At 37.8% G+C, this 24,785-nt stretch overlaps 1 protein-coding gene across 1 annotated transcript in view; it reads right to left on the bottom strand.

Annotated features, from left to right (window-relative positions):
* The window catches only part of LOC149069330 (prolyl 4-hydroxylase subunit alpha-1-like), a 40,005-nt gene extending 25,353 nt beyond the window's left edge, over positions 1 to 14,652 (bottom strand). The window contains exon 1 of the mRNA XM_089250028.1: positions 14,321 to 14,652. Coding sequence (XP_089106154.1) covers positions 14,321 to 14,328 — 8 coding nt within the window. The 5' untranslated portion in view covers positions 14,329 to 14,652. The remainder of the gene's footprint in view (positions 1 to 14,320) is intronic.
* Between the last annotated feature and the right edge of the window lie 10,133 nt (positions 14,653 to 24,785).

Raw genomic sequence — 24,785 nt, 5'->3', positions numbered from 1 at the left:
TCATGAATTTAGAATCACCCTGTATATTCCAAGCATCAAATTTTCTGTGCGCATTATTTTATGTCAACGGCATCATTATTGTGAACTCATCGTTCTATTACCGCTTTTTGTGCACGTAACCACTGTTATAACTTTCCGAGTGATTTTTCAAAAATTTTATGTTTTGTATGGTCTTATGTTTTGTATAGAATGCTTGGTCTCATTTTCAAAAAGGTCTCTTCGCGTTCTCCTAAAGTCATTCTTCCGCTTTTTCGAGGCTTAGTTCGTCCTGGACTGGAGTATGCTGTAAGGTTTTGGAGACCATACCTACAGAGGGACATAGACTTGGTTGAAGGGGTGCAGAGAAGAGCTACGCGTGTCCTTATTGGCACACAGGGCTTGAGTTATGAAGAAAGACTTCATTTTTTGAATATGTTTACATTGGATGAACGCAGGTGTCGAGGAGATATGATCGAAGTGTTCAAAATTTTCAATGGGATGGATAGGATGGACCATGAACTTTTAGTACACCGCCAATCGACTGCTTTTACAAGGGGACACCAGTATCGATTGGTGAGGGACAATGCAAGGTTATGGTGTCGCAGGGAATTTTTCTCCAATAGGGTTGTTAATAAATGGAATAGCTTACCCCCGGAGGTAGTAAATTGTAACACAATTGACACGTTTAAAAAGAAATACGATAAACATGTTGGGGTAAATCGGGAAGCTATCCATTCTTAGAATAAGACAACCATAAGTATTCTTTATGGGCATTGTATAATATTTTATCATGTGTATATATTGTTTGTAATTTGTGTTAATTGCATTTTTAATTGGGTTGCTGTATTTTTGAAACATATGACAACCATATTTTTATGGGCATCTTTTTATCAGCCACCTCGTTGGGCATTTTGCCTGTTGTGGTGTTGTATTTGTATTTGTATTTGTATTTGTATTTTTTCTGTTTTTATACAAGGATCTTTTACGTTTTGGGTCAACACTTTCTTGTTGTGACGCCTTGACCACTTTTTTTCTTCTACAAAAAATGTGTCCATTGATGACTCTTTCAATGAATCGTAAATATCGCTTCGTTGTCAAAAGTTGCCACGGAAATAGAATTTTCATCAATCTATCATATGCCAAAAAAAAAGTGCTTGCCATTAAAAATCACTGCATTGGAAATAATATTCAAACGGTGAGAGAAAAAGGTTTTTATCACATTCCCTTGATATTACAGAAACAGCTGTATTGATCGGAAAGTAGGTCCAACTCATGAAGGTAAAAATATATATATATATATTTTTTAAATAACCCTTTTGCCGAGTGTGTGATCCCGAAATCAATCATTATATTTCACGGAATAATGAACGCGCGGCATCGAAATAAGTACAGGCACGAATGAAATGACGCGTAAAGTTTTATTTAAAACCAAAAGTAATACCTAATAAATAGAAAAATTAGGTATGAATGAATATATTTAAATTTTTTTTTCCCATTTCGACCCACCATTGTGTCCCCCACCAAGGTAGTGGCGGGGGGGGGACTGGAGGATTAACCCCCCCGAAGCGTGAGACTGATATACACGTTTGTTTCAAAAAAAAAAAAAAAAAAATAGAACGTTCCAGAAAATTATGAGTGCAGTTCATGACATGCTCAAATTAGAAAGCCTAAATTTACAGAATGGTTGTAATTTGCGTTTCTATCGTCTATGAGGTTCTTCTTGAGTATATATCGGTGGCAACAAAAAAAAATTTCTCAAAGCAGATTGAATACATTCTAAGATGCCAAATTACTTTTCCCCTCTTTGTCTCAAAAAATTAGAACAACCTGAAACTTGTTTCAAAAAATTAGAAAAACAACTTTTGATTGAATAAGAGTTGTGTGTTTCTCATAGTCTCTGCAAACCTAGAATAGTTTAGCATTCACATTACTGGTAGAGAAACTGCACATTTCTGCAATCGAAAAATTACACGTGCATTTGCTTGGACAGCATTAGAAAACGCGTGCCGATATCGTAAGAATACATTGTATCGTGGCCATCTTTGGACTTGATAAGCCTCCGGCCAGGACAGTCATTTGGGAAGGGGGGGGGGGGGTCAGAGGGGGGCCGTTGCCCCCCCCCCCCGCTGGCTTTGGAAAATACACTAAAAATGGTATATATATATGTATACAAATGTGTATATGTATATAATTGTAAATACATTGAGTACATGTTCTTTGTCTCCCCCCCCCCCCGGAAAAAGTTAAATGACGGCCCTGCCTCCGACACAGATTTGAAATGGAACTCAGACATCAATCCCATCGTCGCTATTGTAGAGTCAATAGCACTTCACTTCTGAAATATAGATGGCGGCACTGAAAACCCGAACACAACACTACGTACGCATTCAAACTGTTAGGTATACTCACAGTTACACTTCCGGCACAATTCACTAGGTAGTAAATCGTCCATAGATGGTGATAGACCTCAGTTGTGCTCGGTTTGAAAGAAAGAAAAAGTCAATAGCAGCTGGCTTCCAGCTGATCAGGTTTTTTTTTTTTTTTTTCATGACACCGCAATCGCTTGATAGGATTAAGCATCAGCTACAATCATCAGATATCACAAAACCCACCAAAGCATGGAGGAAGTTTACTAGGCATGGGCCCACCCGGGCACGGCCCGGGGGCCTCAAGAGAAAAGGGCTTCACAAAAATGAGATCTGGTTGAAATTTTCGAGAATTTGCCTGGTAGGGCCTCAGAAAAATCATTTGGCCCATGATGCTCTTAAGACGACCCTGGGCATGGCCAGACTTGGTGGAAACTATATTTTCCATCTTAAACAAAGTCTTCACTTGCTTAAACCCAAACAGAGAAACCAATGAATTAGAAAACTTCTCTGGATGCAGGTGTACATTAGACTCTCCATCTTTTGATTCCAGAAATTGGAAATTAATTTGGAGATGGAAATTTCATTTTCTGTCAAGATTTTGCCTATGTGAATTGCTCACTTCTTGGACAAGGAGTCTCTCAGATGTCAAGTAACTTTTTAATCATCACCCATCATGATGAACACACACACCAACACAATAGGTTTCGTGGGGGGGGGGGGAAAGTACCATGAGAAAAAAAAAATATTTACCTGAAGATGAGTAAAAAAAACTATTTAGGCTGACGTTATACATATATAACGTATGAATAACACAGACGTAAAAATTTCGTTTTATCAGTATTTCAGTGTCTGGGAGAAAACAATGGAAAAAAATTATGTCTCTGAGAGGAAAAAAAAATATATGATGTTTGGATTTCATAATACTCAAAAAACCACAATCAGAGGTTTTTTACTATTCTTAGTTGTATGTACACAGTGGATATGTATAACAGACAGTTTCCGCAAGCGATACCATCTTTATTATGGCTTGTAATCTGCAAAGAGACAAATGAGCGCAACCACAAAAAAAGATGTCATATATTTTCATACCACTGAAGACAGATTCAGTGAGACTGATAATGCAAGTCAACGAACTCGACGGAATTCAAAAGCTCCCTAAAACATCTCTGCGTACTTTTTTAATAGAGAATAGAAATGAAATATAGATACAGAGTGGTACTTCGACTAACGAAGATAATTCAATCCGAAATCGCGTTCGTTAACCGAAACAAGATTTTCCATAGGTTTCTATGGAAAATCGTTTAATTCGTTCCAGAAACGGCCCAAAATTTTAAAAGAAGTTTCATAAAATACTGAAAAGCACTGAAAAAATATAAATACTGACCAAAGGCTGAGATAGTCATCAACTTCACAATATTATTGGATGAAGAAAAATTTATAGGAAGATGATTTACTAAAAATATATTTTATTTTACACTATGTACGCTATGCAATCGAGTTCGTGAGCCATAGTCGAAAAACCAATCACCAACACACACATTGTGTGTAAGGTGGGATGCTATGTCAGCTCATTTCTCTCTCATTCACAGATACGGATAGAAAAGATGCCTTTTTAAAATGTCCAAACTGTTCAGTCTTACCGTATACACTGAAACCTAAGGTTATATTTTTTTAATGCATTTTCTCTTTTAACTCATTCATTTTACATGAAATGGTTGAAAATCTTTCTGAAAGCGGAAAAAAAAATTTAGCTCATGCATCCATTTCAACTAAAATTTTTGTTAGCCGAATCCGTATTCGTTAGCCGAGGCAGAAAAACGTCGGAAAAAATCTTCGTAATTCGAGGTATCGCTGTACTGTACAAACACAAGTTACAGTATTCTTTACCGTTTACTTCCACCGCTAACGATTTGTTAAAAGCATAATTTTGAAAGCTTGAGAATCTTATACTGATACGCTTCTATATTTTTGTTTTTATTTCGAAAAATGCAATGTTAGCCACTTCACGTACAAGTTTATGACAAGAAATTAGAATTATCTATATTTAACAAATCGTCGATAAATCTGGTAACCTTGTCCGAACCCAACCACACGTTAAAAAAAGGAAGAAGGGGCAACGAAAAAAAAAATATAAAGGAGAAAAAGTATAATAAATAAAGTAGATAAGAGTTATTTTTCACTCTTGCATGTATATAGTAGAAAGATGCATTATATGTGTGGGGGGAATCCTTAACAGGAATATAGAAAGGAGGGAAAGAAAAAGCAACTACCAAAGAGATAATGTTGCTATAAAGCTTCGCGATGGTGAAGAGAGAGGAAAGAAAACACAGAGAACTTGTTTGAATTTATTCCACTGGTGTTTGGATTTGATATTACACCCATGATCGTAGAGAGTTTAAAGAAATTCACTATGAAAATTTATAAGTGTAACATTTTCAAATATCAACTAATTGTATTGAATCATCGTACGAAATATTTGGTATTTCCTGTCACAAACTTGTATTGAGCCCATGGACCCGATCGAGCCCTATCCCCTCAATATTTCGAATAACTTTTAACCCAGTGGTTCTCAAACTTTTGTCACCCGCGACTCCCTTGGCCAATTCATGGTTTATTTGCGGTTTATTGACAGGTTATTTTGTTGTGCTGTATTATGCGTGAATTTTTTTTAATGATTGCACTCTGTAGAGAACATTTTTTTTTAATGCAAGATTGGCTCTCATTCGCTCCTTACAATTAGAAAACTACAGAAAACCAACTTTAGCTGACCACCACGTACTATGCCGTCAATAAAGATCGAAATTGTATGGGGGATCGATGTGAACCAGCACCTCTTAGAGATAGAAGGCCTCCGCAGTCTGCTTGTGACGTCAGTAAGTAGTCCATTTTTCCTCAGAATATTCAGAGAAAAAAAAATTCCCTGCTCGTGCCAGTATCATCGTTGTGACGAAAAGAAATGATCGGGCTCAGAATTGGCGATTTCTATGCCCCACATCCAATCACTTTGCGGTATTTGTGAGCCAATCAGGAAGATTCTACGCCAAAATAAGAAGAAACGAAATAGGATGCTGTGTTTCAAAATGTGGCAAACTTGCTAGGTAGTCTGAATGACGTTAACGGCAAACAGTGCAGAGGCCTTCTATCTCTAGGAGGTGCTGTGCGAACCCATCACGATGACTACACGAACATGTAGTGGCAGGTAGCTAGCTGTTCTGGTGTTGGTGTCCCGGTCGGTTCCTTCTTTGAAAATATAAAAGAATAACGTTGGGCAAAGCACAAAAGCCATGTCGACTTTCCCAAATGGTGGCCATTAATTAACTTGGTTGGTGAAGAAGGTGGGGGGGGGGGGTGAATAGCTTTGCTTCAATTTTCTGATCAATCATCGCTGACGCATTTGTTGCAATTAAACAACGAAAACTTTTTTTCTCAAAATTAACTCAATTTCGAATAGTAATAAACCACCGCCTACACATTCTCATAAAAAACATGAACATAAAGAAAAACAGAAACATCAACATAACTCCCATTGTTTACTTTATTTACGACCCACGATGTGATGGAAGTTTATGAAAACAGGGAAAAAAAAGGGTTAATTATCGCAGCACAGGTATACAAGTGTTATTCATTTTGATGCATTTCACCAAGCTTCATTAATTCCCGCTAAGAGAAGCCAATGAGTCTGTTTCATTCGTGTCAAATTGAACTAAATACGCGAACAAATGTTGGAAAAACAAAGTTGTTTACACTTCACTGGTCGGCGTAACAAAACCGTCACACTGAAATGCAGTTGGACAAATACGGGCTTCCACGTCTTTCTCGACCAACGCTATTCAAGTCAAGAGAATTTCACCCGAACAAAACAAGCGGGAAAACAGCTGCGTTCATCGCAAATGCTAAGTGTTTAGACAGAAAAATAAGAGGCGTGCAATTGTTCACGTAGGTTTTACCCAGATTTATCGTCTATCCTGATGAAATAAAATTTCACATTTCACACACAAATATGTCTGAGCCACCAAGAACCGCTTAACGTACATTATTTGGGGGACATTTAAAAATAATAATAATTCTCCAAACTAAAAATTTATAGTGTTTACAAGCACTTTTTAAAAACAGTTCAAAAAATTTCCTATTCTATTTCAAAAATCAAAATTTATACCTTCCAATATGAAATTTCGAAGACTGAAAATCCTGAAACAAAAAAAATTCCGATTTGGTCCGTGACCTCAAACCTAATTTTCTAAAGAACGAACTAAGCGGCACATTCCCAGATCACTTAAGTGACTGCGACATATTAATCGATACTCGGTTCACTTGAGTAAACCGCGACACTTATGCATATCACTTGAGCATCAGATCATTTAAATTTCCAGTGACATTTAGAGATCTAATCACTATCAAGAATTTGTCAAGTCGACGTGGCACTTTCCCAGATCACTTGAGTGACCCGCGGAAAAGTTCTAGAGCACTTAAGCATTCAGCGGCACACTAACAGACAGGGCCGCAACTAAGGTGGTGCAGGTGGGTCTGGTTATCCTGACACTGGACCAGAAGGGGCACCGATTTCATCCTTTAACTGCTTCTTCTACATGCACGGGGAGTCAAAACTCCGGCTTAAATATCTAGGCAAAATATCTAGATGCGGCCCTGCTTACACATCATTTAAGTGACCCGCGGCACATTTAGAGATAATTAAAATTGCCTGTGGGACTGTTTCAGATCAGTTAAGTTCACGGCAACACATTCCCAGATCATTTGGGTGAGTCACGGCACTGTTCCAGATCACTTTACTCTTTAACTCAAGGCCGTAGCGAGAGGGTAGTGGACTTGGGGGGGGGGGGGTCTGCCATAATGTGAGAAATTTCTGAAAAAAGGGGAAAAGATGGTCAAATCTGTTGCTCTATCACTTTGGTCCTACTCAGAACGAAATTTCTGGCTGCGGGCCTGCTTTAAGCGGCATAGCGGAAATTACTAAATCCCCTATAAAATACCATGTCTGTTTAACCGAAGTAGACTTTCTTCCGATTTTCAGCTGGTGCAAAGTAAGGGGCGTAGAGAAAACATTGAGGAATTAACTTCACAAAATATCTGGGCTTCTCAATGGTGAAATAAGGAGCCTTTAAGGAGGCGAGATGTCTCGTCAATACCGCTCAATGGGTAAGTAACCAGCGGCATTGTTCCAGATCACTTCATCAAGTGGCTCGCAACACGTTTTCACATCAATGAAGTGGCCCGTATTCTTCCGAAGGCTGAACACCCTTGTTGTATATATTGTGTTTTATTCTCGGGGAGTTCAGTCATTAACTATAAAAAAAAGAGGAATATATGGGGGACTTGGGGGGGGGGGGTCTTGTCTTCCCCTCAAAATGGGGGAAAATGAAATAAATAAATAACGAAAAAAGGGAAAAAGAGGACAAAATCTATTGTTTTATCACTTTGGTTCCTCCCCTCCGAACGAAATTTCTGGCTACGGGCCTGACACAGGAATAATTGGTTCTTGATATTGAAATACAATACACACACAAATACAGTGTGTGTGATAAGAGGGGGTATATACAGTGTTTATTTTATTTCTTACGTGAATCTTTTTTCTGCACCACGTTTGTCACAGCAACATACGGCTGAGACTGAAATCGACAATACTTTTTTTAATAGCTTAATATAATATAATATTTTAATTTAATAGCATGCGATTAAATTTAGGAGGGGCGGCTCCTGCTTACCCACGACCACACAGATAACCACCTAGATATGTAATTTAGGAGGTCATGGCTTAACCGTCACCCGGGTGCGAAGCCTCATGTGCCGCCTCTGGAGGCGACTCTGGCTAACACCCCCTAAAGATATTTAGGGGATATTAGGGACCTCCGAGAGGTGATGTCTTGGCCGGAGGCTGACAGGGCTCCAGTCTTGTGACTGAGGCCTTCTTAAAAGTGCAGAAAGAAGTTTAGAATTTATCTAGTAGTTTTCTAATATAGAAGATATTTGTAAGTTTCTCACTGACAATACAGGTTTAGGCTTAAATGCAGTGCTGGAACCCAGGGAAGGAGGACGAAGGACAAAAGTGCCTCTGGTGGCAATCTTGATGGTGGTGATTGCGATAAATCTAAGCGATGTAAAAAAAATTTCACATCAATACGTTTTGTAAAAAACACTGCAATAAAATTATGGATATTTTTATAAGGGAGGGGCGGCAAGAGTAAAAATCAAGTTTTAGTACACTGCCCTCAATAACCTTAATTACGGCAATTACCGCTCTACTTAAATGAGATCCATATTTGTATAATTGGCATCATTATTTTCTTTTTTAGCCACTTTTAGTTCTTTTTGCCGTCAAGCATTGACTTTTGATGAATCAATGTCAAAGAATGTTTCAAGGATAACATGAATGAACGCAGAAGATAAAATCAATTCGATAGTTGCGATAAAGTATTACCAGCACCCATCGCCGCAACTGGAAACGAAAATTTACTCTATCTCTCCTCCTCCCCTCGCAATTTTGAAAGGAAAAACAATAAACCCAGCACTCATCATGGTCCAACACCATGGGGGGCACGGTCATTATTTCTGGGGGGGGGGGGCACGATGATGATATGATGTCAATTCGTATATACATATATACATTAGATCAGTCAACTCCACCTTTGACGCTAAGGGGGCAATGCCCCCCGCATCTCCGCCCATGTCGAACACCCGAGTTAGCCGAAATTTTATTATGAGCTCTAAACGAAATGTGTAATTATCAGAAGTAGGAAAAAAAATCACAATTTGTTTTTAAAAAAGTATACAAATTACAAAGTACAATACATTATATACATTAAATCGACTCACCGTGCTCTGTGAATAACCAGCTTTTAAAAGGACGAATGTTTTAATTCAAAAACTGAATATCTTAAAATTTCCGTTAAATAGTTCGATTAAATTAAATGCTTTACATAATTCGAAAATTCGCCGAGATCCGAACTACGGAATTTGCTTTTTTGAAAATACAGTATTCATTATTTTCGATAATTTCATTTTGAAATCATGACGTGACCAATCAACTTTAATGCAAGTTTAATGTATTTTATGCGCCAGTGAAAACCGCATTCCGCGAAATCATCTTCGCTGTACTATCATGACATCCCGTTTAACTGGTCAAACAAATTTCAATTACAATTTATGCACCGCATTGTGAATGTATTATTTTTTTTAAAATATATATGGGACGTCGAGATAAGCTTGCTGTGTGTGTCGTTTTTTTCAAAAGAAAACCGCACATCATTGTTTATCGTACGAAATGTTCATGACCATACGACCCGCTTTTAAAGCAAAATATTTTTATAGTGCAATTAAAAACTTTTATAGTGCAATCCCAGTCTTAGCAAAGTTGAATAGTTTCTACCTTGAATTTAATTTCCAATTCCTTCAATTGGGTAGGATTTTATAAAACTCTGAACACGTGAAACTTCAGTAACTTTACAAAAATTACATCAACAAGGAATCAAGTCTTTCTATATAAAAAATCATTGCACTTATACTACATAGCTATATTTTGTACCAAAATGGCACTAAAAGATGACTAAAATACCAAAAAAGTTGAGAAAAGAAATTCGTATAATGGGTTTTTTGGCCATGTATATTCAAATATACACTGGACCATAGAGGATTAATATTCCAAATTATTCCTGATAAATAGCATCTATAATATTAATTAACTTTATATAATTAATTCCTAATAATAAAGAGCAAAAGTTGTGGGAAGAAATTAGCTTCAAAGTTCGGAGAGAATTTCCTTTTACAATGAATTCTCATTCCTGAACAGGATTGTACACACAGTAAAAATCTGTTGTAACGAGTATGGCTTATAACGACAATCTCGATATAACAAGTGATTTGCAGGTGATTGTCAAAGAGCTAATGTTACTAAAAACATCCACTTATAACGACAACTTCTCCCGTGATTGTGAGTTGTCGTTATAACGGACTTCTAATGTAGTTTCAACATAATATGTATTGAGTTTTTTGGGACACACAAGTCCAGAGAATAATTCACGGTAAAATGTGGTCATAACCTGTTTCGCATAAATACATGAAGATGTAATTTATATTTCATCTGTTACGGCAATTTTTCATCACAACACATTTAAAAAGTACAAAAAATGAAAGTACGTGTGCGGTGTGTTAGCTCCCAAAATACCTTTTTCCTTCCAAATCTTCATTTATTATTAAGATATTTTTTCCAGTTATTCTGTGACAGAGGCCTTCTTAAAAGTGCAGAAAGAAGTTTAGAATTTATCTAGTAGTTTTCTAATATAGAAGATATTTGTAAGTTTCTCACTGACAATACAGGTTTAGGCTTAAATGCAGTGCTGGAACCCAGGGAAGGAGGACGAAGGACAAAAGTGCCTCTGGTGGCAATCTTGATGGTGGTGATTGCGATAAATCTAAGCGATGTAAAAAAAATTTCACATCAATACGTTTTGTAAAAAACACTGCAATAAAATTATGGATATTTTTATAAGGGAGGGGCGGCAAGAGTAAAAATCAAGTTTTAGTACACTGCCCTCAATAACCTTAATTACGGCAATTACCGCTCTACTTAAATGAGATCCATATTTGTATAATTGGCATCATTATTTTCTTTTTTAGCCACTTTTAGTTCTTTTTGCCGTCAAGCAATGACTTTTGATGAATCAATGTCAAAGAATGTTTCAAGGATAACATGAATGAACGCAGAAGATAAAATCAATTCGATAGTTGCGATAAAGTATTACCAGCACCCATCGCCGCAACTGGAAACGAAAATTTACTCTATCTCTCCTCCTCCCCTCGCAATTTTGAAAGGAAAAACAATAAACCCAGCACTCATCATGGTCCAACACCATGGGGGGCACGGTCATTATTTCTGGGGGGGGGCACGATGATGATATGATGTCAATTCGTATATACATATATACATTAGATCAGTCAACTCCACCTTTGACGCTAAGGGGGCAATGCCCCCCGCATCTCCGCCCATGTCGAACACCCGAGTTAGCCGAAATTTTATTATGAGCTCTAAACGAAATGTGTAATTATCAGAAGTAGGAAAAAAAATCACAATTTGTTTTTAAAAAAGTATACAAATTACAAAGTACAATACATTATATACATTAAATCGACTCACCGTGCTCTGTGAATAACCAGCTTTTAAAAGGACGAATGTTTTAATTCAAAAACTGAATATCTTAAAATTTCCGTTAAATAGTTCGATTAAATTAAATGCTTTACATAATTCGAAAATTCGCCGAGATCCGAACTACGGAATTTGCTTTTTTGAAAATACAGTATTCATTATTTTCGATAATTTCATTTTGAAATCATGACGTGACCAATCAACTTTAATGCAAGTTTAATGTATTTTATGCGCCAGTGAAAACCGCATTCCGCGAAATCATCTTCGCTGTACTATCATGACATCCCGTTTAACTGGTCAAACAAATTTCAATTACAATTTATGCACCGCATTGTGAATGTATTATTTTTTTTAAAATATATATGGGACGTCGAGATAAGCTTGCTGTGTGTGTCGTTTTTTTCAAAAGAAAACCGCACATCATTGTTTATCGTACGAAATGTTCATGACCATACGACCCGCTTTTAAAGCAAAATATTTTTATAGTGCAATTAAAAACTTTTATAGTGCAATCCCAGTCTTAGCAAAGTTGAATAGTTTCTACCTTGAATTTAATTTCCAATTCCTTCAATTGGGTAGGATTTTATAAAACTCTGAACACGTGAAACTTCAGTAACTTTACAAAAATTACATCAACAAGGAATCAAGTCTTTCTATATAAAAAATCATTGCACTTATACTACATAGCTATATTTTGTACCAAAATGGCACTAAAAGATGACTAAAATACCAAAAAAGTTGAGAAAAGAAATTCGTATAATGGGTTTTTTGGCCATGTATATTCAAATATACACTGGACCATAGAGGATTAATATTCCAAATTATTCCTGATAAATAGCATCTATAATATTAATTAACTTTATATAATTAATTCCTAATAATAAAGAGCAAAAGTTGTGGGAAGAAATTAGCTTCAAAGTTCGGAGAGAATTTCCTTTTACAATGAATTCTCATTCCTGAACAGGATTGTACACACAGTAAAAATCTGTTGTAACGAGTATGGCTTATAACGACAATCTCGATATAACAAGTGATTTGCAGGTGATTGTCAAAGAGCTAATGTTACTAAAAACATCCACTTATAACGACAACTTCTCCCGTGATTGTGAGTTGTCGTTATAACGGACTTCTAATGTAGTTTCAACATAATATGTATTGAGTTTTTTGGGACACACAAGTCCAGAGAATAATTCACGGTAAAATGTGGTCATAACCTGTTTCGCATAAATACATGAAGATGTAATTTATATTTCATCTGTTACGGCAATTTTTCATCACAACACATTTAAAAAGTACAAAAAATGAAAGTACGTGTGCGGTGTGTTAGCTCCCAAAATACCTTTTTCCTTCCAAATCTTCATTTATTATTAAGATATTTTTTCCAGTTATTCTGTGACAGAGGCCTTCTTAAAAGTGCAGAAAGAAGTTTAGAATTTATCTAGTAGTTTTCTAATATAGAAGATATTTGTAAGTTTCTCACTGACAATACAGGTTTAGGCTTAAATGCAGTGCTGGAACCCAGGGAAGGAGGACGAAGGACAAAAGTGCCTCTGGTGGCAATCTTGATGGTGGTGATTGCGATAAATCTAAGCGATGTAAAAAAAATTTCACATCAATACGTTTTGTAAAAAACACTGCAATAAAATTATGGATATTTTTATAAGGGAGGGGCGGCAAGAGTAAAAATCAAGTTTTAGTACACTGCCCTCAATAACCTTAATTACGGCAATTACCGCTCTACTTAAATGAGATCCATATTTGTATAATTGGCATCATTATTTTCTTTTTTAGCCACTTTTAGTTCTTTTTGCCGTCAAGCATTGACTTTTGATGAATCAATGTCAAAGAATGTTTCAAGGATAACATGAATGAACGCAGAAGATAAAATCAATTCGATAGTTGCGATAAAGTATTACCAGCACCCATCGCCGCAACTGGAAACGAAAATTTACTCTATCTCTCCTCCTCCCCTCGCAATTTTGAAAGGAAAAACAATAAACCCAGCACTCATCATGGTCCAACACCATGGGGGGCACGGTCATTATTTCTGGGGGGGGGGGCACGATGATGATATGATGTCAATTCGTATATACATATATACATTAGATCAGTCAACTCCACCTTTGACGCTAAGGGGGCAATGCCCCCCGCATCTCCGCCCATGTCGAACACCCGAGTTAGCCGAAATTTTATTATGAGCTCTAAACGAAATGTGTAATTATCAGAAGTAGGAAAAAAAATCACAATTTGTTTTTAAAAAAGTATACAAATTACAAAGTACAATACATTATATACATTAAATCGACTCACCGTGCTCTGTGAATAACCAGCTTTTAAAAGGACGAATGTTTTAATTCAAAAACTGAATATCTTAAAATTTCCGTTAAATAGTTCGATTAAATTAAATGCTTTACATAATTCGAAAATTCGCCGAGATCCGAACTACGGAATTTGCTTTTTTGAAAATACAGTATTCATTATTTTCGATAATTTCATTTTGAAATCATGACGTGACCAATCAACTTTAATGCAAGTTTAATGTATTTTATGCGCCAGTGAAAACCGCATTCCGCGAAATCATCTTCGCTGTACTATCATGACATCCCGTTTAACTGGTCAAACAAATTTCAATTACAATTTATGCACCGCATTGTGAATGTATTATTTTTTTTTAAATATATACTAAATTATCTAAAAATAATTTTCTTGGCATACTAAAAATAAATGATTATAGACTTGAAAAGGTTACAAAACGCTCGAAAAGCAAAATCTCAATTGAGTTTTAGAATAGTGGGGAAAAAAAAGTTTTTTTACTCACAGAAACATAGTAACCTGAAGAGTCCAAAGGATTCAAATGGCCTAAATATGTCGATGATTTGGTTGGAACAGGATCAAATGAGGTTTCGGCACTGAACTATGACCCCGCTTCTTGTCCCAAAAGAAAGTTGTCAGGCTTTATTTTTTTTCCCCCTCGTGGCCAAAGGAGCGCGTAATGGAAGAAGAAAAATCAACGAAAGCCGCCGTGCAATATTCTCACTGTTGTCTATACAATGAATATGGAAAAAAATAAACAGAGAAGAGCAAAGAGAAACAACTCCTAGGAGCAAGTGTGTTTGGCGATGCAATAGATCTAGTGATAGAGGATGAATCACTTTTTTTTGCTGCCTGCTGTCTGTGGGGGAATATTCTTAACTTTGTTTTCCTTAAAAGAGGAGAAACTTTCTGGTTGTAAAGTGCCATCTGTGTGATACAAAAAGAAATCCATTAATTCATTTTCAATCTCTTGGGGCAAAGAATAAAAGTGTCTCGAATCTAATTTATGTCAGCCTGGGTCAATGTCAGACAATTTTCAAGAAATCTACTTGAGACAAGATAGTTCTACTTTTTATTATCGAAGAAAGAGATAGAACTTTTCATTTTATATTAAATAAAAGTTCGAGATTTCTCCAAAAATATAACTAGAGCCCGGAAGTTTAGGCACTAAAAATGGTCGAAATATGTATGAAAAAAGGCACTAAAAATGACTAAAATAGGCATTGAAAAAAAGGAATTTATAATTTTTGGAAGGTAGAAAACATAACTAAAAACAAAGGTATTAAGGAGTCCAAGAACTAGCTAAAAAATTGGTTGCACTTAATCCGTCTATTGCTTTCATTAAAGTTTATAATAACTGCATTATTATTCAAATTAAATTGATTCCAAGCCCAAATAAAATGCTAGTAGATTCTCAGGATTAGGCCAATTCCAGGACCACCATTACCAGACGCAGAGCCAGCAGAGAAAATGATCTGCGAACTCCTTCGAGTTTCGAATAATCCTCGTTTATTTGTTGTATTATTTTGAATAATCATTATCATTTCTACATTTGAAACATGGCTATCTTGTTCTATTTTTGTAAAAAAAAATCTTTTTTCTTTTTTTATATTACCACGTATGCGGAACTCCTTCAAGCGCGGGGCCCTGTGTGGTCGCATCTGTCAAACGGTCTGAGGGCCATTCTGGTCGATTTAATCGAATACTAAATATATGTTTCATGAATAGCCATGGTTGTTTGCAGTACAAAAAATAAAATGAAAACAACATGGGCCGCAGAGCCGTCTGCTCCTACTCCGCCTTATGTGAGGCATGACGTCAATTCATGACCTCTCAGATCACTTATTTGCGTCTAAATGGGGCTGGAGGGGGCAGGGGTGTTTCTTGATGATAATTGATATTGAGAGTTGGAAAATTTTAAAAAAGACCAATTCTTTTGAAGTTTTCAATGCTCAAAATATCCAAGTTTTAAAGGGCCACTGAAATTCACTAATAAATTAAAAACTATGTTAGTATGGGCGCGTTCGTGCACACGCACACATTTATAGCACAAAAATTTCAAAAGGCATTTTTACCAAAAAAAGTTTGAAAATAAGCAAAAAAAAAGGCATTTATGGCATTTTGCCCGAACTTCCGGGCTCTAATAATAACGATCCACCACGGCCAGGTCGAGACATTTTACGACCTGTGATCATGGTTGTAATGTTATAGGGAAATAATTGATCTCAAACCCAGACTTGAACGATAGGCTACTTTAAAAGTTCGTCAGAGCAGGACAAATGACCATAATGGGCGAAAAACTGTCAGGCAACAATGGTTCCTGGGCCTCAACAATCACTTTCGGAATGTTTACTTTAGTTGCCGTGGCTCCTTAACAACGCGTTTCAGACATGCACATGCCTTTACAATGGTTTGTCACTTCTTTTATGCTGCCAGTATTATAGTTTAATCCTTTATAATGGTTTATCACTTCTTTTATGCTGCCAGTATTATAGTTTAATGATTTATAATGGTTTGTTATTTTTCGATCCTCCCAGAAATTGAAGAATACTCGGGCAGCGGTGGGTATTGCGGTTAGAAAAATACCCGGCGCTGCCCGCAGTTTTTTCCAATTACTGCGAGAAATGAAAAAACGACAAACCATTATGAAGGAATCAACTATTATACAATATACTGGCAGGGTTAAAGATGTGACAAACCATTGTAAAGGCATATCTGAAACATATTTTTGGGAGCCACGATAACCAAAGTAAACATTCCGAAAGTAATTGTTAGGGCCCAGAAACCATTGTTGCCCGACAGTTTTTTTTGCCCATTCCGGGCATTTGCCCAGCTCTGAGGAATTTTTAAAGTAGCCTATCGTTCGATCCGGGCCCAGTTTGGTGTACATGAAAAATTTGGCGATGGTAGATCTAAAATTGTAGATTTGTATAAAGAACACACAGAAAATTAATTTTATATCTTATACTGTATTTTCTATATAAATATGAAAGTATGTATGTATGTATGTTTGTTCTTTATACAAATCTACAATTTTAGACCGATCGTCGCCAAATTTGACATATATACCAAACATGGCCCGGATTGAACAGTAGGCTGCTTTAAAAGTTCGTCAGAGCTGGGCAAGTGCCCCAAATGGGCAAAAAACTGTCGGGCAACAATGGTTTCTGGGTCTCAACAATCCCTTTCGGAATGTTTACTTTGGTTACCGTGGTTCTCAAACAATATGTTCCAGACATGCATATGCTTTTACAATGGTTTGTCACATCTCTAATGCTGCCAGTATATGTACAACAGTTTATTTCTTTATAATAGTTTGCCATTTTTTCAGTCCTCCCAGTGATTGCAGAAAACGCGGGCAGCACCGGGTATTATGGCTAGCATATATGCAGGGTGTCCTGTAAGTGATAATGCGGCCTTTATCTCATGAACCGCCCACCGTACAGGTAGTTTCAATTTAAGAAATACTTAAAAGGCGTTTGAATAATATTCGCTTCACAGACGTCACTAACAACAAAGAACAACCAACAACTACGACGACAAAACTGAAAATAAAAATACTGAAGTGAAGGAAACAACTCTGACCACCACAGACGCTCGCTCATTCTGACCGTAATATTCTTCCACTGTATAAGCTGCCTCCCAAAAACCGAGCAGCAATCGGAAAATTTTCGACTGAAGCAAAACGGATGCAATTGGCATGGAAAAATGAGTCTTCAGAGCAGACTAAACAAAGACAAGATGCTGATCGAACTAGGGCCTCCACTTCCAGGACAAATGAGACTTCAGAACAAACTGAAGACCACCTATCTGCTAACCGAACTAGGGAATTCACTTATAGAGAGCATGCTTTTTCAAGATCTATCGTCCTGGCGCTACAACAATTCCTACGTGAATTTGTTCAAGGCTGCGCTGGAGCGCATGCCAAGAGATGATTACTAAATAATTATCAGAGCAGATGACTCCAGTAGGTGCCCATCCACGGGCATTCAATGCACCAACAATTGATGAGATGGCGATTGTTATTGTGGGGAATAAATTTGAAAGCCGCGATATTGTTCTACAGAAAAGAAATAACGTGCTACAGAGAGTAACGGAGACTCATAGATCATACGATGCTCTCCAATACCCGATCACCTTTTGGCAAGGCAATGATTCCTCAGATCAATCCAACCACAGGGGACCTGCTACCAGGAAAGAAGGTATCTGCCATGGACCTTTATGCATTCAGAATGATGGGTAGGAGATGAAAATCATCTATTAAAATTCCGGCAGCTACTCCATCAGTTTGTAAAAGATATGTACGCCAAAATCGAAAGTGAACGGCTACTCTACATCCGAATAAACTAAGAAAAACTGAGAATAGATGACTACATTCATCTTACAGATGCTATGGCCAATGACGTGAATCCAAATGAATTGGGGAGAATGGTGATTTTACCAGCAACCGTTACTGGCGGTCCAAAACACATGCATGAGTACATCAGGACGCAATGACTTATGTCAGGAGTTATGTCGCCCTGACCTGTTCATCACCTTCACATGCAATCCACTTTGGTCTGAAATACAAGAGACTCTTCTGCCTGCTCAGAAAGCTACAGATCGAAATGACCTGATTGCCAGAGTGTTCGAGAGAAAACTAACCAAACTGATGAACGTCGTGAAGAAGTGTCATATTTTCGGAGAAACGAGATGCTGGATGTATTCAATCGAATGGCAAAAAAGAGGTCTCCCGCATGCCCACATCCTCATCTAGCTGCGAGAAAGAATCTGGCCAACTGATATCGACAACCTCATCTTTGCCGAATTGTCTAATCCTAATCAAGATCCATCGTTGTTTCAGATCATCAACAAAAATATGATTCACGGGTCATGTGGAACACTAAACACTAACGCTCCTTGCATGATGAATGGACAATGTTTCAAGAAATATCCACGCACAATGCTACAAGAAACATAGACTGGCCAAGATGGCTATCCTCTGTACAGGAGACGAAAGCCCGAAGATGGAGGATTTACCACTACATTGAAAATACGCCATGTAGACGTTAACGTTGACAATAGGTGGGTAGTTCCATATTCCCCAATATGGTCAAAAATGTTCCATGCGCACATTAATGTAGAGTCTTGCCAGTCTGTAAAAGACATCAAGTACATTTGCAAGTATGTCAACAAAGGAAGTGACCAAACAATTTTTGGATTTTTGGATAGGGCCAACAAACGAACGATGAGATTTCAACATTTCTATTGGGAAGATACATTTGCAGCAACGAAGCAATTTGGCGAATCCTCAGCTTCGAACTCTTCACGAATGCTACCCATCGGTTCAACATCTGAGTGTTCACCTTCAAAATGGCCAGAGGGTATATTAAATCCAGAAAATCTCTCAGCAAACAACTTACAACTGCCGCCAAGGACAACACTGACCGAATTCTTTGAACTATGTATGGCCGACGTATTTACCAGAACACTTTTCTACTGTGACCTTCCGCGGTTCTAAACATGGAATGCATCCAGCAAAAAGTGGCAGCGACGCAAACAAGGAGCTGATGTTGCAGGACATCCTGGGGTTAAATCATCAGAAACATTTGGCCGCGTTTATATCGTTCATCCGTCAAGTGACGAATGCTTCTTTCTGCGTATGTTGCTTCACATCATCAAACGACCACCCATCATTCGATGATTTGAAAACATTTAATGGTCAAATTGTGCAACCACGCAAGCATGCCAAAAGCGAGGATTGCTGGAAAATGATGACCACTGGGATTTGGCAAGGGATGAAGCTAAAATCACTCAATATGCCATTCGCCTAAGACATCTTTTTGGGATTATTTTATCTACTCAATGTGTCAAATCCACTTCAGTTGTGGGAAAAGTACAAAGATGATCTCAGTGAAGACAGTCTTATGAGAGGTTCCCCTGTTGCGCAGAGGTAAAGATGCTCGTCTTCCACTATGAAGGTTACTATCAAGGTCCATGGGTTCGAATCCGGGCATAGAACATTAGAAGCAAGTTCTTTACCTACCGAGCCTAGGGCGACCATGGATGGATGGAGCCTTCATTTCCCACCCAACTCCACTGGTTGGAAATTGCCGTATGGCGACCGGAGTTGGTGCGCGGTGTAATAGTGGTCCCATGAGAATCAGACGGGAAAATCCAAATTTAGAAATTGAATTTTCACCAGATATGTACAATCAAGCTCTCATCCATCTAGAAGACCTTTGTTTGTCAATGGCTGGAAAATACCTCAGACAGTGCTCTTTGCTTCTTTCATCGCAATGGACTAACACCAACAATCGTACTCATGAAATTATGAGGGAGAGAAATTATGATGTTGATGAGAGAGAGAGAATTACAGCGAAAGAACCACTTTCGACCAAAGACAAGCCTACAATAAAATTCAGCAAACGATTAACAATGGAAATGGCGGCATATATTTCTTTGATGCTTCCGGTGGCACTGCCAAAACGTTCCTTATCAATTTACTTTTGGCAAAGATGAGACAACAAAATAAAATTGCAGTAGAAGTGGCCTCTTCTGGCAAGCCGCAACACTACTAAATGGAGGTTGGACGGCAAATGCCGCTTTCAAATTACCACTGGACTTGAACCATAACGAATCTCCACTATGAAACATTGCCAAAGGAACAGCCCAGCAAAAGTGTTGCAAGAGTGCAGTCTCATAGTTTGGGATGAGTGTACAATGTCTCACAAACGGGCCCTGCAAGCTGTCAATATGACACTTGCGAGGAAATCAGCGGCTCATGGGAAAAGTGATTGTTTTGTTAGTTGGAGATTTTCGTCAGACTCTGCTTGTACACTGCTCAAAACAATTAGGGGAGCACATGGTTTTAACAAAATTACGCAAAGATGTATACCGATAAGTAACATAAAATGAATCATCCATAATTTAAAGCCTAGCAGGAAACGGAAGAAGAAAACTTCATATGCAAATCAAAGTTCATGACGTCAAAAACCAGAAAAAGGAGATAAGGGCAGAAATCGGGATGTTGCAGAAACGTCTGTTTTACTGCCGTAACTGTGAAATTCGATTGCGCAGTATTTTTTTTTTGAGACAAGCTGACTTGAGGATGCCTCAACAACGTCATTTACCGGAATCCATGGCATGGCGTGTTATAGGCAGACTGGAATCCGGGCAAACACAACGTAGTGTCGTGGACGCTGTTGGAGTCGCCAGAAGTGTTGTTGCAAGGCTGTGGAATCGAACGTCGACCAGGGAAAGGTCGGCCACGCGCCACTACAGCAACTGATGACCGGTATGTACGGTTAACAGCCCGTCGAAACGGAACAAAGAATGCTACGCAGCTGCAAAGACGGTTGCTCTTGGCAACAGGACGAAGGGTGTCCAGCCAAACAGTACGTAATCGGCTTCATGAGGGAGGGCTCTATGCACGTAGGCCAATGGTCTGCATTCCGTTGACCCCACGCCACCGTGCGGCCCGAAGAAGATGGGCTGCTGAACATCGAGATTGGGAGCAACATGATTGGAGCCAAGTGCTGTTTACAGACGAGTCCCGATTCAGTCTGGAGTGTGACACCCGACGTGTTCTGGTATGGAGGGACAGGGGCACTCGAAATAACCCCGCATTCGTTCGTGAAAGGTCACAATACAGACGAGCTGGTTGGATGGTATGGGGTGGAATCAGCATAGGCGGACGTACGGACCTGCATATCATTCGGGATGGCACTTTGACGGCCCGAAGGTATTCAGACGAGATACTGCGACCTCATGTCATCCCTTACGCTGGAGCCATTGGAGATTCCTTTGTTTTCCAGGATGATAATGCCCGACCGCATAGAGCTCGTCTGGTGGAGAACATGCTTGAAGCTGAAACAATACAGCGTATGGAATGGCCAGCGTGCTCTCCTGACCTGAATCCAATGGACGACGCATTGCTGCGAGACCAAGGCCGCCTGTTACTGTCCGAGACTTGCAGATTGCACTTCTTGAGGAGTGGAACAGTATTCTCCAAAGTCTGATCGATAACCTCATCGCATCCATGGCAAACAGGTGTGCAGCAGTCTTAGCTGTTCGAGGAGACCACACGCCCTATTAAAACTCATGCATCATGTCTAAACAGTACTTTTTTTATCGTTTACATGTAACCAAATTGTTGCCTTAAATCATCTTTTCATGTTTTTTCCACATTTTCAAAGACTTAAAGCTTAATTTTAAATTTTTTTACGCCTTTTTTTCTGTATTGCGCATTGATACGCGTGTACTATCCATTGTATGCCAATACGTGGCTGTCTCGCACGGTTTTCTTCACTTTTTTGCTTGCTCCCCTAATTGTTTTGAGCAGTGTATTTGCCGGTTATTATGCATAATCACCATCTTGTATCGATAAATATGATAAATCGGTGTTTTTTATTGCCATGACAAGTTTTATTAGTCAGATAAGCGTACTTCTCAGCCAGTCTGAAGAGGATATAATGAGTTTGAATTTAACAATATTTTCCGAACATCCCCGAAATACAATCGAATCCCGTTATAACGAACTTTAAGAGATCGAAAAAATCACTTCGCAATAACGAGATTTCGTTATAAAGGAATTAAAGATTCTTAAATTATTTCTGTGAATTTATTTGGGAGGATTATAAAATTTTTCGTTAAAACAAAATTTTCGGTATAACGGTATTCGTTAAAACGGGAATCGACTAACTTCTATTTTTGATGAATTCTGAAATCAGACCTCGATATAATGAACACTAATTTAACACGTTTTACGTTCGAACTCTTATCTTATGATTTTTCACTTAACAAATTTTACGATCGTGCCTTGATATAATTAACTTCTATCTAATCAGCGTATACCCTCATTGGCGAGGCGCTTAATGTTTTGTACCCCCTGGTTTAACTCCTACTTACAAATTCTTTGATTTTACGAATTTTTAAGCTTTTAAGCATATACAATTAGACCCCAATGTAACAAATTCCTATTTAAGGAATTATATAATCAGACCCCTGTATAATTAACCCCTATTTGACGAATTTCATAACCGTATCTCGATACAACAAACAACGACTTTAACAAATTTTATCATTGTACATTTGATAAATGAACTCTCTTTTGACAAATTTCACGATTGTACACCGATATTAAGTATAATTTTATCAATTATCACATACAATTTTTTTAATCATTTATCAAATTAACCGACGTCATTTGGATATTATGCTTAATCGCCGGTAAAAGTGATTTAAAAAATTGTGAAAATTTTATCAAACTTACCGAGACAATTGGCGATTATGAATAATAACCGATTTATCACATTTCCCGTAACATCTATAATGCATGCCCATTACATGGGGTAGACTAACAGGGCTCTACCAAAGCCTCCTAGATGGAATATCTAGGAGTCTTTGGCCATAGAGCTGAAAAGAAAAATTCTGATGCGAAGAAATAAAGGGTTTAAGTAGAATATTTTGGCAAAAAAAGTGTTATTAATTTTAGAATCCAGCAGAACTGCCCATAGAACCAATGCTACCGTAACACATGGGACCCCCCATCTGAACATGGCCTCAAGGGACCTCCCGTTCGTGGGGGGCTGTACACAGGGTCGGGCTTGAGTTATTATGCGGCCATATGAACAGGGGGTTTCCAAATACCCCAGTATCCATGGGTATCTTGATGCTGGCAGGTTCAAAATTAGCTCCAGAGAATGATTATCAAACTGCTTTGATGGTCATTTAGTAATAAATAGGACAACAGTGTCCAACATTCAGCGAAAAAAATTGCAAAAAAACCCCAAGCACTTAAAGGTTGGGGCTGTCAGGGCTAGAAAAGCAATTATCTACCCAAGGGCTCAACTAGATACTCTTTCAGTTGGGTAAGCATGCATTATGTCTCCTTCATGTAATTTTGAATCAGTGATTAAAAGAATTTAGCGTCCCTTCTGCTCCAGTGCCCAAGATACTAGATCCACCTACCCTTCTTGGCTTGGGGGGGGGGGGAAATCTGTCATAACCATAGGCCAGATGGTTCAATGTCTGAATGTTAGAGGTTCTATATTTTGAATTGAATTTTAATCAAGGTATTGCTTGGTTAGTTGAAGTCAAAATAGGATCAAAATATTTTTATCCCCTTTTGCGGCCACACCTTCGCACCTGCCTAAGGGTACGTCCATAGTGCACCGCTTCCCGCTTTATTGCTTAAACCGCGGCAGTTGTAGAAAGCGAGATGATCCCTCGCGATTCTAGCCGGTGGTGGTTATAGTGCACCGCTCGCGGGAGCGTCTGCCTGCATGGGCAGTTGGCATCATGGATCTATCACGTGGGGATCTATTGTGTGTTTTTGTTGACAACAAAAAATATTTATCATAAAATTAAACATGAAGGAATGACGAATGTACATGAAATTAATAGGACTCGCCTTGAAGTTGCAATGGGTTTAGTGTAATCGCTAATTATATTAAATTAATTAATTGATGATAAATCAGCGATTTCGCTTTTCGTTTTATCGTTAATTAGTTTATTAACGATAAAACTAAATGAATGATGATGAATAATTAGTAACGATAAAACGAAATCCAACGGTATTTTGATTAATTAACGATATCGTTTTCATTACGTCAACTAATTAACGATTAGTATTAACAATAATTAGGCGTCATAAAAACTCCGTTGGATTTAGTATGATAATTAATGATCCTTAATTAATTAATGATTTCGCTTATTATGTCATAACTAATTAAAGATTAGTATTAGCAACAATTATCCATCACAAAAACTCCGTTGGATTCAGTATAATCGTTAATTAACCTTAATTAATAATTAACCAACGATATTGCTTTTATTATGTCATCTAGTTAACGATTAGTATTAATAATTAATCGTCACAAAAACTCCAATTGGATTCACTATAATTGGTAATTTTCTTTAAATACTTAATGATTAACGATTTCGCTTTTATTATGTCATAATTAATCAACGATAAGTAATAACGATAA

Source organism: Pholcus phalangioides, unplaced genomic scaffold, assembly GCF_987345545.1.
Source record: "Pholcus phalangioides strain wild (caught in Gottingen) unplaced genomic scaffold, Ppha-v1.0 ptg000022l_1, whole genome shotgun sequence".
NCBI lineage: Eukaryota > Metazoa > Arthropoda > Arachnida > Araneae > Pholcidae > Pholcus > Pholcus phalangioides.
This window is presented reverse-complemented; position numbering and strand designations above follow the sequence as displayed.